This window comes from Lithobates pipiens, unplaced genomic scaffold (assembly GCF_037356315.1).
Source record: "Lithobates pipiens isolate NorthernLeopardFrog02 unplaced genomic scaffold, aLitPip1_a1.2 Scaffold_51, whole genome shotgun sequence".
NCBI lineage: Eukaryota > Metazoa > Chordata > Amphibia > Anura > Ranidae > Lithobates > Lithobates pipiens.
This window is the reverse complement of record NW_027507874.1, coordinates 497,428-509,954: the sequence shown is the minus strand read 5'-3', so window position 1 is coordinate 509,954 and position 12,527 is coordinate 497,428. Positions and strand designations below refer to the sequence as shown.

The 12,527-nt window shown below is 46.0% G+C and overlaps 1 protein-coding gene across 1 annotated transcript in view; it reads left to right on the top strand.

Moving 5' to 3' along the window:
- Positions 1-12,527, top strand: part of LOC143957187 (uncharacterized) — a 157,110-nt gene that overhangs the window by 4,687 nt on the left and 139,896 nt on the right. The window contains exons 4-6 of the mRNA XM_077467336.1: positions 49-146; positions 7,637-7,721; positions 7,818-7,922. Of these exons, the coding sequence (XP_077323462.1) occupies positions 49-146; positions 7,637-7,721; positions 7,818-7,922 (288 nt within the window). The remainder of the gene's footprint in view (positions 1-48; positions 147-7,636; positions 7,722-7,817; positions 7,923-12,527) is intronic.

Sequence of the window (12,527 nt, the reverse complement as noted above, 5' to 3'; positions counted from 1 at the left end):
TCATCTGATAGAAACAATGTATTCAGTCAGTGTGTGTGTTTCCTACAGATAGATACAATAATGGGAACCCACCAGAGAGATGTCCCCGTCCTCTGTATTCCTGGGACTCCACACAGGAACATCAGGAGATCCTTCTGGAGGATCAGGTAGCTGAAACAGAGAGCTAATGTTGTTTTCTTTCTTGTCCATAACGTGACATAGGAATTTAAATACTGTTGGGTTATACTGCTACCTACAGCAGGATTAGACGCTGAAAACATAAAAATTGTAGGCCAGCCCCAGGATAAGGATCTTTACTCACCATGACTCTACACGTCAGGTCTAACAAGTTTTTGCTAGCCTTTTTTTTACTTTTATTTATTTTTTTTCCATCCACTTCAATCAAGATCCCTTACTGCACCACTGCTTGTGCTTGTCTCTTCATAGTAACTATCAGGATCAACCTTTCTTTTGAAGTGTAAAAACCCAGACTTTGATGAAATGGATGTTGCTAGCCTGGAATGTGTCCTTTGGGCATTGGGCTCTGTGTGCACCAGTAAACATTAGCTGTGGTGCGCTTTCCAGGTTCAGAGGTTGTGTGTATGCCCTGTCTATAAAGATTCCCTTTGTTTAAGGCCCTTCGGACTGAAGCATTAGGACACTGGACAATTTACATATTTCCCGCTCTTGCCAGTTTTACCGCAGGAAGGGGTTAATGTGGAGTGCAATATTGTGTGCATATTTACCCAGTTCCTCCCATACCACAGCATGACCCATTCTTATTCTCTACAGCAGGGATACTGAATTAAAATTCATGGAGGTCCGATTAGTACAATTTTCTTCCAGCAGAAGTTTGAAATGCATGTTGGTCCTTCACATCACAGCCCTCCTTCTTTATTTCACAATCCACAGCATATCACAATCGCCCCTTCACATCAGTTTTCCCTTCACAACAGTGTTCTGAACCCCCCCCTTCACAGTGGTGTCTTCTGCCTCCCTTCACATCACAGCCACCTACAGCTCTGCCCCCTTCACATCACAGCCACCCACAGGTCTGCACCCCATCACATCACAGCCACCCACAGGTCTGCACCCCATCACAGCCACCCACAGGTCTGCACCCCATCACATCACAGCCACCCACAGCTCTGCCCTCCATCACATCACAGCCACCCACAGCTCTGCCCCCCATCACATCACAGCCACCCACAGCTCTGCCCCCCATCACGTCACAGCCACCCACAGCTCTGCCCCCCATCACGTTACAGCCACCCACAGCTCTGCCCCCCATCACGTCACAGCCACCCACAGCTCTGCCCCCCATCACATCACAGCCACCCACAGCTCTGCCCCCCATCACGTCACAGCCACCCACAGCTCTGCCCCCCATCACGTTACAGCCACCCACAGCTCTGCCCCCCATCACGTCACAGCCACCCACAGCTCTGCCCCCCATCACGTCACAGCCACCCACAGCTCTGCCCCCCATCACGTCACAGCCACCCACAGCTCTGCCCCCCATCACGTCACAGCCACCCACAGCTCTGCCCCCCATCACGTCACAGCCACCCACAGCTCTGCCCCCCATCACGTCACAGCCACCCACAGCTCTGCCCCCCATCACGTCACAGCCACCCACAGCTCTGCCCCCCATCACGTCACAGCCACCCACAGCTCTGCCCCCCTTCACATCACAGCCACCCACAGCTCTGCCCCCCTTCACATCACAGCCCCCTACAGCTCTGCCCTCCATTACATCACAGCCACCCACAGCTCTGTCCCCCCATCACATCACAGCTCTGCCCCCCTCCCCATCACATCACAGCCACCCACAGCTCTGCCCCCCCATCACATCACAGCCACCCACAGCTCTGCCCCCCCCATCACATCACAGCCACCCACAGCTCTGCCCCCCCCATCACATCACAGCCACCCACAGCTCCCCCCCCCCCCCCCCATCACATCACAGGCCTCCCTGCAGCTATTCTTCCTCCTTCATGTCACAGACTTCCCTGCAGCTATTCTCCTCCTTCACATCACAGATCCCCCTGCAGCTATTTCCCTTCCACATTACAGCTCTCATTCCTAAATTACTCAGGCACACAGAGTGGGAGACACAGCAACAGTGGATAGAGGACGGTAGGGGGACCTGCTGAAATTAAATTTTCAGATCAACAAGCTGGTGATTGGTTGCTAAGACCACCCTGTCATCACCAGCACGTTGATATAAAAAGTTGATTCTGACAGCCCGCCTCCCATTCACTGCTGCTGTACCTCCCACTCTGTGTATAGAACTGTTCCTCCTCCTGCTCGTTACTCTGCTGTGATAGTGACAACAGCAGAGGTGGGGAGACGGAATCGGCTCCTAAATGGTAGATCTGTGGTGGTCCAGAATCTGCCATTTAGTGAATCCTGCTCTACGGAATCTATTTCTGACCTTCCTGGGTCCTTGGAACAGGCTGGGACACTAGTCAGTGTGACTGTCTGATAGATTTAGAGTACCAACAGTCTGTCACTGAAGAGGCTGTACTTGAGGCATTGCACTTGATATTGTGATTAGGAATGCTATAGAGGCCAAAGCGTTCTCCTTCCTTAAAGTGGGAGTTCTAGGGAGAGGCCAGCTAAATTCCTCACCCTTCTCCTTCATCTACTCCTACAGTAAATTCCCTTTAAAGCCTGGCTTCCATGTAACCTTTAGGGCTTCAAGTCAGAAGCCGACTTAGCCCTCTGAATTGCCTTCTATATGAAGGTGCAGGGAGTGCCCTTTTAGACCTACAGACTAATCTCTTGCCTCTTGCACTCCCTTCAGCTGCTCCTTCTTATCTTCCCTGTGGTATTGCACTTTATTCACTTTATTCATTTTCTTTGGGTTCCTACTTTCCCTGGACCCCTTGCTTTAGTCCATCGATTCCTAGAAATGTGCCTCTACACAGGGCCCTTCACTGTTTTTCCTCAGGAAGATCTCCTGGTATATAAAGCCATTCATGGTACTCCTTGGCATCTTTCTCTCCAGAGGGGCCCCTTGACCTACTAGGTTACCTGGGAACTAGCTCTGACTGTTCCCTACCTGGAAAAAAGACCTGGATACTCATTGTTGCCTATCTGCCATCTCCTTTTGTGATGCACTTAAGCAACCTCCTATCTGTTTTTTGGATCCTTGTAATTGGCTTCTTCCTGAAGAACCTAATGCCTGCAGGATCAGGCTTTGTCAGGTTCCAGCGTTGGTAACCGTCACAGGTGAGTGAGCTTTTCCTCTCTAAAAAGGTTCAGTCTGTGTACCCCCAAGTCTCTGGTCTTCAGACCAGGTGTTATCCTCTTCACTCTGTCATGGGAGTTTTTGGGTGTTAAGAAACCATCCTTCAAATATCGACTCACTGTCTCCTCTCCTGTTTTTCCCAGCATATTTTAGCCCCTTTCTTTCTTGTCATGGGTTTCGTTTCTGAGCAAGTCAGTGGGTCTACATACTATGCAGGGCTCAAAATGTCAAGTCCTGGGCTACTAGCCAGACCTCAAGGGTTACTCGCCACCAGTTGCCACACCCAACCCAGACCCTGCCCCGCCCCTAATTCCATCCCTAAACACACCCTCATAAGCTATCTCATGAAATGACACATACAAGCTTTATGTAGAATTAAGTTATAAAATAAATATTAACAACAACTTTATCTATGCCCACCAATGCAGCCTGCGCCCACCATGCAGCCTGCGCCCACCATGCAGCCTGCGCCCACCATGCAGCCTGCGTCCACCATGCAGCCTGCGTCCACCATGCAGCCTGCGTCCACCAATCAGCATACCTGTGCAGGGGAGGAGAGGAACAGCAGAGCCGCCTAGATGATCAGAGCGCAGGAAACACAGCGATAACCGCTTTCATTTCAATTGCTGTGTTCCCGCCGCTCAACGTCGCATACAGCCCCGCCCCCTGGCCAGGGAACCTTGATTGACAGATCGCCCGTCTGGGGATTGGACAAGTGACAGGGAGCAGCGGGAAAAACAGAAATGTGAAATGAAAGCTGTTATTGCTGTGTTCCCTACGCTCTGGTCATCTGAAGGACAACCATTTTAACCCAGGCTGCCGGCGGTGCTCGTCCCCCCCACTCCCAGGCAGCCCTTCCTTGCCAGCCCTCAAAATCCACTCTCAAAATGCGAGCAGGCGAGTGGAATTTTTGAGGGCTGTAATTTGGACCAAGTAGTTCTTGATGCTGGGATAACTTCTTCTAAAATAGACACAATCAGCGCAATCACTAGTTAAAATAAAAATCAATATGTGAAAACAATTATTCCAAAATTTTTCTGTGCCTAATCACCAAGGCAAACAAAACTGCTGCTCGCACTCTCAAGTGTTTCCACTGTTACACCCTAAAATGTATATGTTCTACATTAATACAATGCAGCACAATTCTATCCATCAACATACTCTTATTCATCAATGCACAAGTGAAAAAAATGTATAAATGAAATCAAGCTAAAAATAAATAAGATAAGTGGCTCTAATAGTGTATATGTAACAATCAGTGGCACCGATCTGCTGAGGAAAACCAAACAGAGGCAGATACATGTGTAGAGGGGAGGAGCCAAGCCCGTTGCGTAACGCAGCCATGGTGGTGAGCGAGCGGACGCCATTGAATTGTATACATGCTGTTTTTACTTTTTTTTTTTTTCCGCAAGTGTGTTTTTTAGCAGGGTTTAATAAAGCTTTTAAATGGTAAACACTATGTATTGTACGTTTGTAATTGCATGATATTGGAGCAATATTCCACAAGTGGAGGAGAGTCTAAGAAGCGGGGTTGTGAATAGTAGAGATCGATCCCTCACTTATTGGAATCACTCGGAAGGCTGGTGAAGCAGCAAAGGGCTGATCATGAACAGCTGATCCACGAAGGATAAGAAAGGCCATAGAGGAGTGGAGTAAAATATTTATTTCTGAGTCTATCTGACTCGACTAGGCAATATCTATAGAAGAGCATGGTGGTGATTCATGCCTACAGATGTTCACAGTTCAAGAATTTACACACATGTCTTCAATAGGACTATATTCAATGGAGTGTATTGTTTGATTTTAAGGACACAGATTTGCATTTTTTTTTTTTTTTCAAGAGAGTAGTAAATATAAGATGTTCAGAAATTGTGACAAATCGGACCCCACCACAGGGTCTTTCACCTATTTACACTCCTCTTGTGGGTATCTTGATAACACTCTTCCTCCTCCTGGATCCAACTCATGTGTTATGAGTGTACCCTTACACTTGCTTCTCATCCAGTAGTACATAATGTGAGATACAAAGGGAGAGAGCCATAGTGCTCTCTGTTTTACAAACTTTTATTCTCTTAAAAATCAGGGATAAAACTCACTTGCATAGATAACATAAAAGCATGCATTACAAGATACTCAGCTCACCGCTGATACTCTGATTCCTGTTGTATGACGTCACAGGCTCGGCTCCTCCCACTTATAGGTGCTACGCCCTCCTATTGGGCTTCCTCAGTAGGCAGGGAGCCCACCTTTCTATTGTCCTTTTTATTGCTGTTTGTTTCCACGATAACAATCATTTAATTGAGAGACCTGGACGCGCTTTTACCAGCGAGCGTGCACGCTCACTATAGTGATGCCCTTCCCTGTCTCCTCCTTCCTTGCTTTTACTCAGAAGCCACTTCTGCCCTACCTAGAACTGGAAGTCCCGTTCCTGTATGTGGGGGTCTTTGGATCCTTGAAGAGCCACCATTCAGAACAGGTAGTCCCTTCCACATCAAGGGATCCAGCCGTGGGCTGGTTTCCTGGTTAGAACACCATTGGGAAACATGTAGGTGTTGCCAAGCCTTCGTCACTGAGGAGGAATGGGAGTCCTTACCATGAAAGGCAAGGTAGTTTGGTCCCTGCACTGGATAGTGCCAAGCGTCTCAGCCTTGCTTGCACTGATTCATTTAAGGACAATGCCTTGGGAACCAGTTCTTGTCAACTGGTAACCTCTGCATGGAAAGGAGAGGTTAATGTACACAGGGATGCCTCAGATCATGTATGGCGAGAATGGATCATCACTGAAGGGGCCTGTGCCCTCTGGATTGTCAGCAGGCAGAACACCCCAGTTTCCTGCTGTAGGCAGGTGGAAACTGTGACTGTCTTGATGACTTTGTGGGACCTGACCACTGGCAGCCTATTAAGGTGGTTTCTTCAGATGCCCTACCTTGTTCTGTACCAAACAAGAAAAATGCTCTTAGCGGTTCGCTGGATCTGGGGAATTATAAGCTTTCTTAGGCCTTAGCTCAAGGCCAGGGTTGATCTTCAGCAGGATCTTTCTGGTGTGTCTCTGCTGCACTTTTTGTGTGCTAGGAGGATACTTTAACTTTATCCTCCATTCTGTTTCCCGAGTTTGAGGCTAAGGTCCCACCTTCACTTTTGCTTGCCCTTGTAGGGGATGCTTCCGATGCACCCTACTCCTTCAATTACATTGACTTTGCAGAATCTGACCCCTCTCTGAGGACTCAAACCCACTTTACAACCCTGGTGGCCTGTGGTGCTCTGCTGATGCATTCCCTGATATGTCTTGCCTAATGGGATTGGTTGGTGAGCCAGACAGCCTCTTAAGTCAATGGGTTTTGCCCTGTTGATCCTAGAGGATCAGTGGTGCAGTGGCCTTGGGCTTTTGTGTGTAGACCATCTAGTCTTTCTCACCTGGATCTGCTTGATCCTAGGTTCATTCTTGGCCCCTGTGCTTTCTAAGGGTTGAGCCTATTTTCCATCGACCACATCATATTTTGGGTCTTCTCTTCTCTTCACAGGAATTGGGTATGTTTTACCTGTTTTCAGTGGGTTTGGTTGATCACCTTCTCACTAGCTCAAGTTTGGTGCTCCTTTCTTGTGGAATCATTCCTTCTGGAGGGAACCTTTTTCAGTAAGAGGTCTCCAAACTTTCTAAACAAAGGGCTATTTTACTGCCCCCCCCCCCCCCCCCCAGGCTTTATGGGGGCTCAACTATGGCCAGAGGGAGTAGAAAGTGCCCCAGCATCAGTGGGAGAAAACAATGTCCCATCATTGGTTTTAGCCATAGGAATGTTGCCCTATTGATGGTTGAAGGAATAGTTCCCCAAGGGCCAGGTAAGGGCAAGCAAAGGGTCCCATTCAGCCCATGGGCCGCAATTTGCAGACCAATGTTACAGGTTTTAAGCATCAGACTGATTCTGCATGTCCTCCCCCTTGACAGTTTCCCCCATTGGTTGGGCCTCATCTGGTCCAGATTTAGGTCTTGATTCTTCAGGTGGCTCCTGGACTGCAGGCAATCCCCAGTTCCTTCCTTAAGTAATTGTTTTATTATTCACCCCATAGCGACTGCTTTTGGACCTCTCGAAAATATCTGAATAACTGTGTCCCTCAATGGTCAAGCCATAACATCCTGAGTTTGAGAGACACACTTCTGTGTTTCTAATCATGCTTTTGGTATGGCTTTCTACAAACTGAGGCATACTTTAGAAGGGGTTATCCTGGTGCTGGCCTACATTGTTCTTGTTTGCCACTATCCAATCTACTTCAGGGTGACCGTATCTAAATTCCTATGTCCCTCAATAGACCCCATGAAGAGGATTTCACAGTATTTAATTTTTTTTTATCGTGAACTGATAACAAATACATTAGGTTCTTTGCAACATTATTTATCTTATTCAGGAAGAAAGCCTTATTGTGGTTAAAGTTGAAGATGAGAAAGAGCCATATGTGGAGGGTGATGAATTCCCTCCAGAGATCAGCACAGGTGTGTTACCAGTCAATAGACGTGATATCTCCCTCTCCCTCTCCCCCTCATACATCTCGGTACAGGGGGCTTCACTCTCATCTTTATTTTTCACAGACCCGGGAGACACAAGACAGATTCAGAGAGATGTCAGCATTAGGGATGAAGAAGAAGCACATGTGAGGATTAATGAGCAGGACATTCCTATAGACATCAACACAAGTGAGTAATAAACACTAAATAGTAGACATGTGCAGAGTAAAATATTTCGTTTCGGAATTTCGTTTTCGTCCGAAAACTTAATTTATTTAGTTACTCCCGAAATTCGTTTTTATTTATTTCGTTTTTCGTTCAAAAATTGCATTCGTCAGAAAATCCACATGAATTACGGTCGAATCTGTCTTGGAAGGCTTATGGTGTCTGTCGAATGTATAAAGAAGATTCGACGGAGCTAACTATATAGCATACTACTGCTAATTTTAAAGGCTAATTTGCAAGTTACTGTCCTAAAAAGTGTTTGGGGACCCGGGTCCTGCCCCAGGGGACATGTATCAATGCAAAAAAAAGTTTTAAAAACGGCCGTTTTTTCGGGAGCAGTGATTTTAATAATGATTAAAGTGAAACAATAAAAGTGTAATATTCCTTTAAATTTCGTAGGGGGGGTTGTCTATAGTGTGCCTGTGAAGGGGCGCATGTTTCCCATGCTTAGAACTGTCCCTGCACAAAGTGTCATTTATGCAGGAAAAAAAGTCCTTTAAAATCACTCGCAGCTATTATGAATTGTCGGCTCCGTAATACAGAGAACACTCATTGAAAGTCATTGATAAAAAAATTAAAAATAAAAGCGTGGGGGTCCCCCAAATTCAATTACCAGGCCCTTCAGGTCTGGTATGGATATTAAGGGGAACCCTGCCTCAAATTTAAGAAAAAATTTGACGTGGGGTTCCCCCTAAATATCCATAACCAGACCCTTCAAATAAAACAAACACACTTTTGAAAAATTCCTTTATTAAAAATAAAAAAATAAAAAAAAAGATTCCAGCGGCGGTAATCCACTCTTGCTATCCAGCGACGGACGATCATCTCTCCAGCGATGTCTCATGTCATCCAGCGCAGCGAATACATCCTTCTTCTGTCTCCTCCACGGAGACACTGCAGGCATTCCGGCGGCTGACGTTTCTTATATACGGAGGGCGGGGCCACCCGTCACCTGACCCCGTCCCCCTCTGACACAAGGGGAAACCCGGGGTTCCCCGTGACGTATGGGTGACCCCGCCCCCCTCTGATGTAACGGAAACCTGCCTGTAACGTATATAAGAAACGTCAGCCGCCGGAATGCCTGCAGTGTCTCCGTGGAGGAGACAGAAGAAGGATGTATTCGCTGCGCTGGATGACATGAGACATCGCTGGAGAGATGATCGTCCGTCGCTGGATAGCAAGAGTGGATTACCGCCGCTGGAATCTTTTTTTTTTTTATTTTTAATAAAGGAATTTTTCAAAAGTGTGTTTGTTTTATTTAACCATTTTTTACACTTTCTTTGTGAAATGGTAGGGGTACTTTTGTACCCCCTTACCATTTCAAACAGGGGGGGGCCGGGATCTGGGGGTCCCCTTGTTAAAGGGGGCTTCCAGATTCTGATAAGCCCCCCGCCCGCAGACCTCCACAACCACCGGCCAGGGTTGTGGGGATGAGGCCTTTGTCCTCATCAACATGGGGACAAGGTGCTTTGAGGGGTCACGGACCCCCAAAGCATCCTCCCAATGTTGAGGGCATGTGGCCTGGTACGGTTCAGGAGGGAGGGGGGGCCGCTCTCTCGTCCCCCCCCCCTCTTTTCCTGCGGCCTGCCAGGTTGCGTGCTCGGATAAAGGGTCTGGTATGGATTTTTAGGGGGAACCCCACGTCAATTTTTTTTTAAATTTGATGCGGGGTTCCCCTTAATATCCATACCAGACCTGAAGGGTCTGGTTATGGATATTTAGGGGGAACCCCACGTCAAATTTTCTCTTAAATTTGAGGCAGGGTTCCCCTTAATATCCATACCAGACCTGAAGGGCCTGGTAATTGAATTTGGGGGACCCCCACGCTTTTTTATTTATTTATTTTTTTATCAATGACTTTCAATGAGTGTTCTCTGTATTACGGAGCCGACAATTCATAATAGCTGCGAGTGATTTTAAAGGACTTTTTTTCCTGCATAAATGACACTTTGTGCTGGGACAGTTCTAAGCACGGGAAACATGCGCCCCTTCACAGGCACACTATAGACAACCCCCCCTACGAAATTTAAAGGAATATTACACTTTTATTGTTTCACTTTAATCATTATTAAAATCACTGCTCCTGAAAAAACGGCCGTTTTTAAAACTTTTTTTTGCATTGATACATGTCCCCTGGGGCAGGACCCGGGTCCCCAAACACTTTTTAGGACAGTAACTTGCAGAATCTTTTTTCTCTGTCAAATATTTTCTCTATATAATCTTGGACTAATAGAGGTAAGGTTAAGCACATTCGACCACAGGTTCTATAGACACAGATTGTTGTCAGTCATGTCGAATCTCCTATTATATATCGAACTGTTGTAACAATGAAAACGAAAATAAAGCATTTATTTATGTCGGATCTTTCGTTTTTCGGATTTTGTGCTTTCGTTATCGTTTGTCAAAACGAAAACGAAAATAGCTGAAATTCGGACGAAAATGCATTCGGACGAAAACGAATGCACATGTCTACTAAATAGAGATAAGGTTTGTCCTCCATATGAAGCTTGGAGTTAAATAACAGGCATTCCCTGCTGGGATACTGACAATTAGATTTCTAAAACTTTCTATAAAGACACTTATCTATTATCAGGGGGTTTCAGTCCGGTCACATGATCGGCTCCCAGGGGCCGGCTTCAGGAGAGAGGAGGAACAGCCGACAAAAGATGCCCCATATGTTTGATGTCACTGACCAGGCATTGCATCTGTCAGTACTGTGTCCTCTCCCCTGAAGCTGGCCGCTGTGTAGACTTCATGACCGGAGTGCCCTGAGAATAGGGAAGTATAAACTTCTTCCCTCTAAAGGCTAGTTAACCACTACAGCCCCGGACCAATAAACACCTTAAGGACCAGAGGTCTTTTTCCAATTTCGCACTGCGCTGCTTTAACTGGTAATTGCGCGGTCATGCAATATTGCACCCAAACGAAATTTGCGTCCTTTTCTTCCCACAAATAGAGCTTTCTTTTGATGGTATTTGATTGCCTCTGCGATTTTTTATTTTTTGCGATATAAATGGAAAAAGAGCGAAAATTTTGAAAAAAAAATATTTTCTTCTTTTTGTTATAAGAAAAATCAAATAAACTAAATTTTAGTCATACATTGAGGGCAAAATTTATTCAGCCACATGTCTTTAGTAAAAAAAATGTCAATAAGTGTATATTTTTTGGTTTGCGCAAAAGTTATAGCGTCTACAAACTAGAGTACATTTTCTGGAATTTACACAGCTTTTAATTTATGACTGCCTATCTCATTTCTTGAGGTGCTAAAATGGCAGGGCAGTACAAACCCCCCCCCCCCCCCCCCAAATGACCCCATTTTGGAAAGTAGACACCCCAAGGAAATTGCTGATGGGTATGTTGAGCCCATTGAATATTTATTTTTTTTGTCCTAAGGGATTGAATAATGACAAAAAAAAAAAAAAATTTACAAAAAATTGTCACTAAATGATATATTGCTCACACATGCCATGGTTATATGTGGAATTGCACCCCAAAATATATTCCGCTACTTCTCCCGAGTATGGGGATACCACATGTGTGGGACTTTTTGGGAGTCTAGTCGCGCACGGCACCCCGAAAACCAATCACCACCTTCAGGATTTCTAAGGGTGCAAATTTTTGATTTCACTCCTCACTACCTATCACAGTTTCGAAGGCCATAAAATGCCAAAATAGCACAAAACCCCCCCAAAATGACCCTATTTTGGAAAGTAGACACCCCAAGCTATTTACTGAGAGGCATGTTGAGTCCATGGAATATTTTATATTTTGCCACAAGTTGGGGGAATATTACAAACTTTTCTTTTTTTTTTTGCACAAAGTTGTCACTAAATGATATATTGCTCACACATGCTATGGGCATATGTGAAATGACACCCCAAAATACATTCTGCTGCTTCTCCTGAGTACAGGGATACCACATGTGGGGGACTTTTTGGGAGCCTAGCCACGTACGGGACACCGAAAACCAAGCACTGCCTTCCGGATTTAAATATAAAATGCTACCAAAAAAACTGTTAGCGATCACAGGGATCAGGCCTGACTCTGCGATCGCTGCAGTTATGTGTTTAGTGTTTTGTAAGTGACAGTGATCGATCGATACTGCACTTGGGTGGGCTGGGCAGAGGGGCAAAACGCAGGTGCTAGCAGGTATCTGGGCTGATCCCGCTAACAATGCGTTTTTTTGGAACCCTGAACTGCTGGGGACGCTAGTATAGATCTGATCAGATCAGATCTTGATCTGTTCAGATTCTGTACCACTACAGGAGGTTTATGCTTTGCGTGTGGGTGTTAGCGGTACTGGCACTAACCTAGCGCTGCCTGGGGCGATGCAGACCCTGACCCTAAAGCCTAATTGATATCACCCGCAGGGTGATCAGGGGGTTAAACCTTTATTGGGTAATAAATGGTGAGTGCCCTGATGCTATAAAAAGCAAACTAACCAGAGTCACCCGTAACACTTATACGGTGATCAGTGGTGAAAGGGTTAACTAGGGGCAATCGGGGTTCAAATTTTTATTAGGTAGTATATGGGGGTCCCTGGCGCTATATAAAAACCTGACGGGGAAC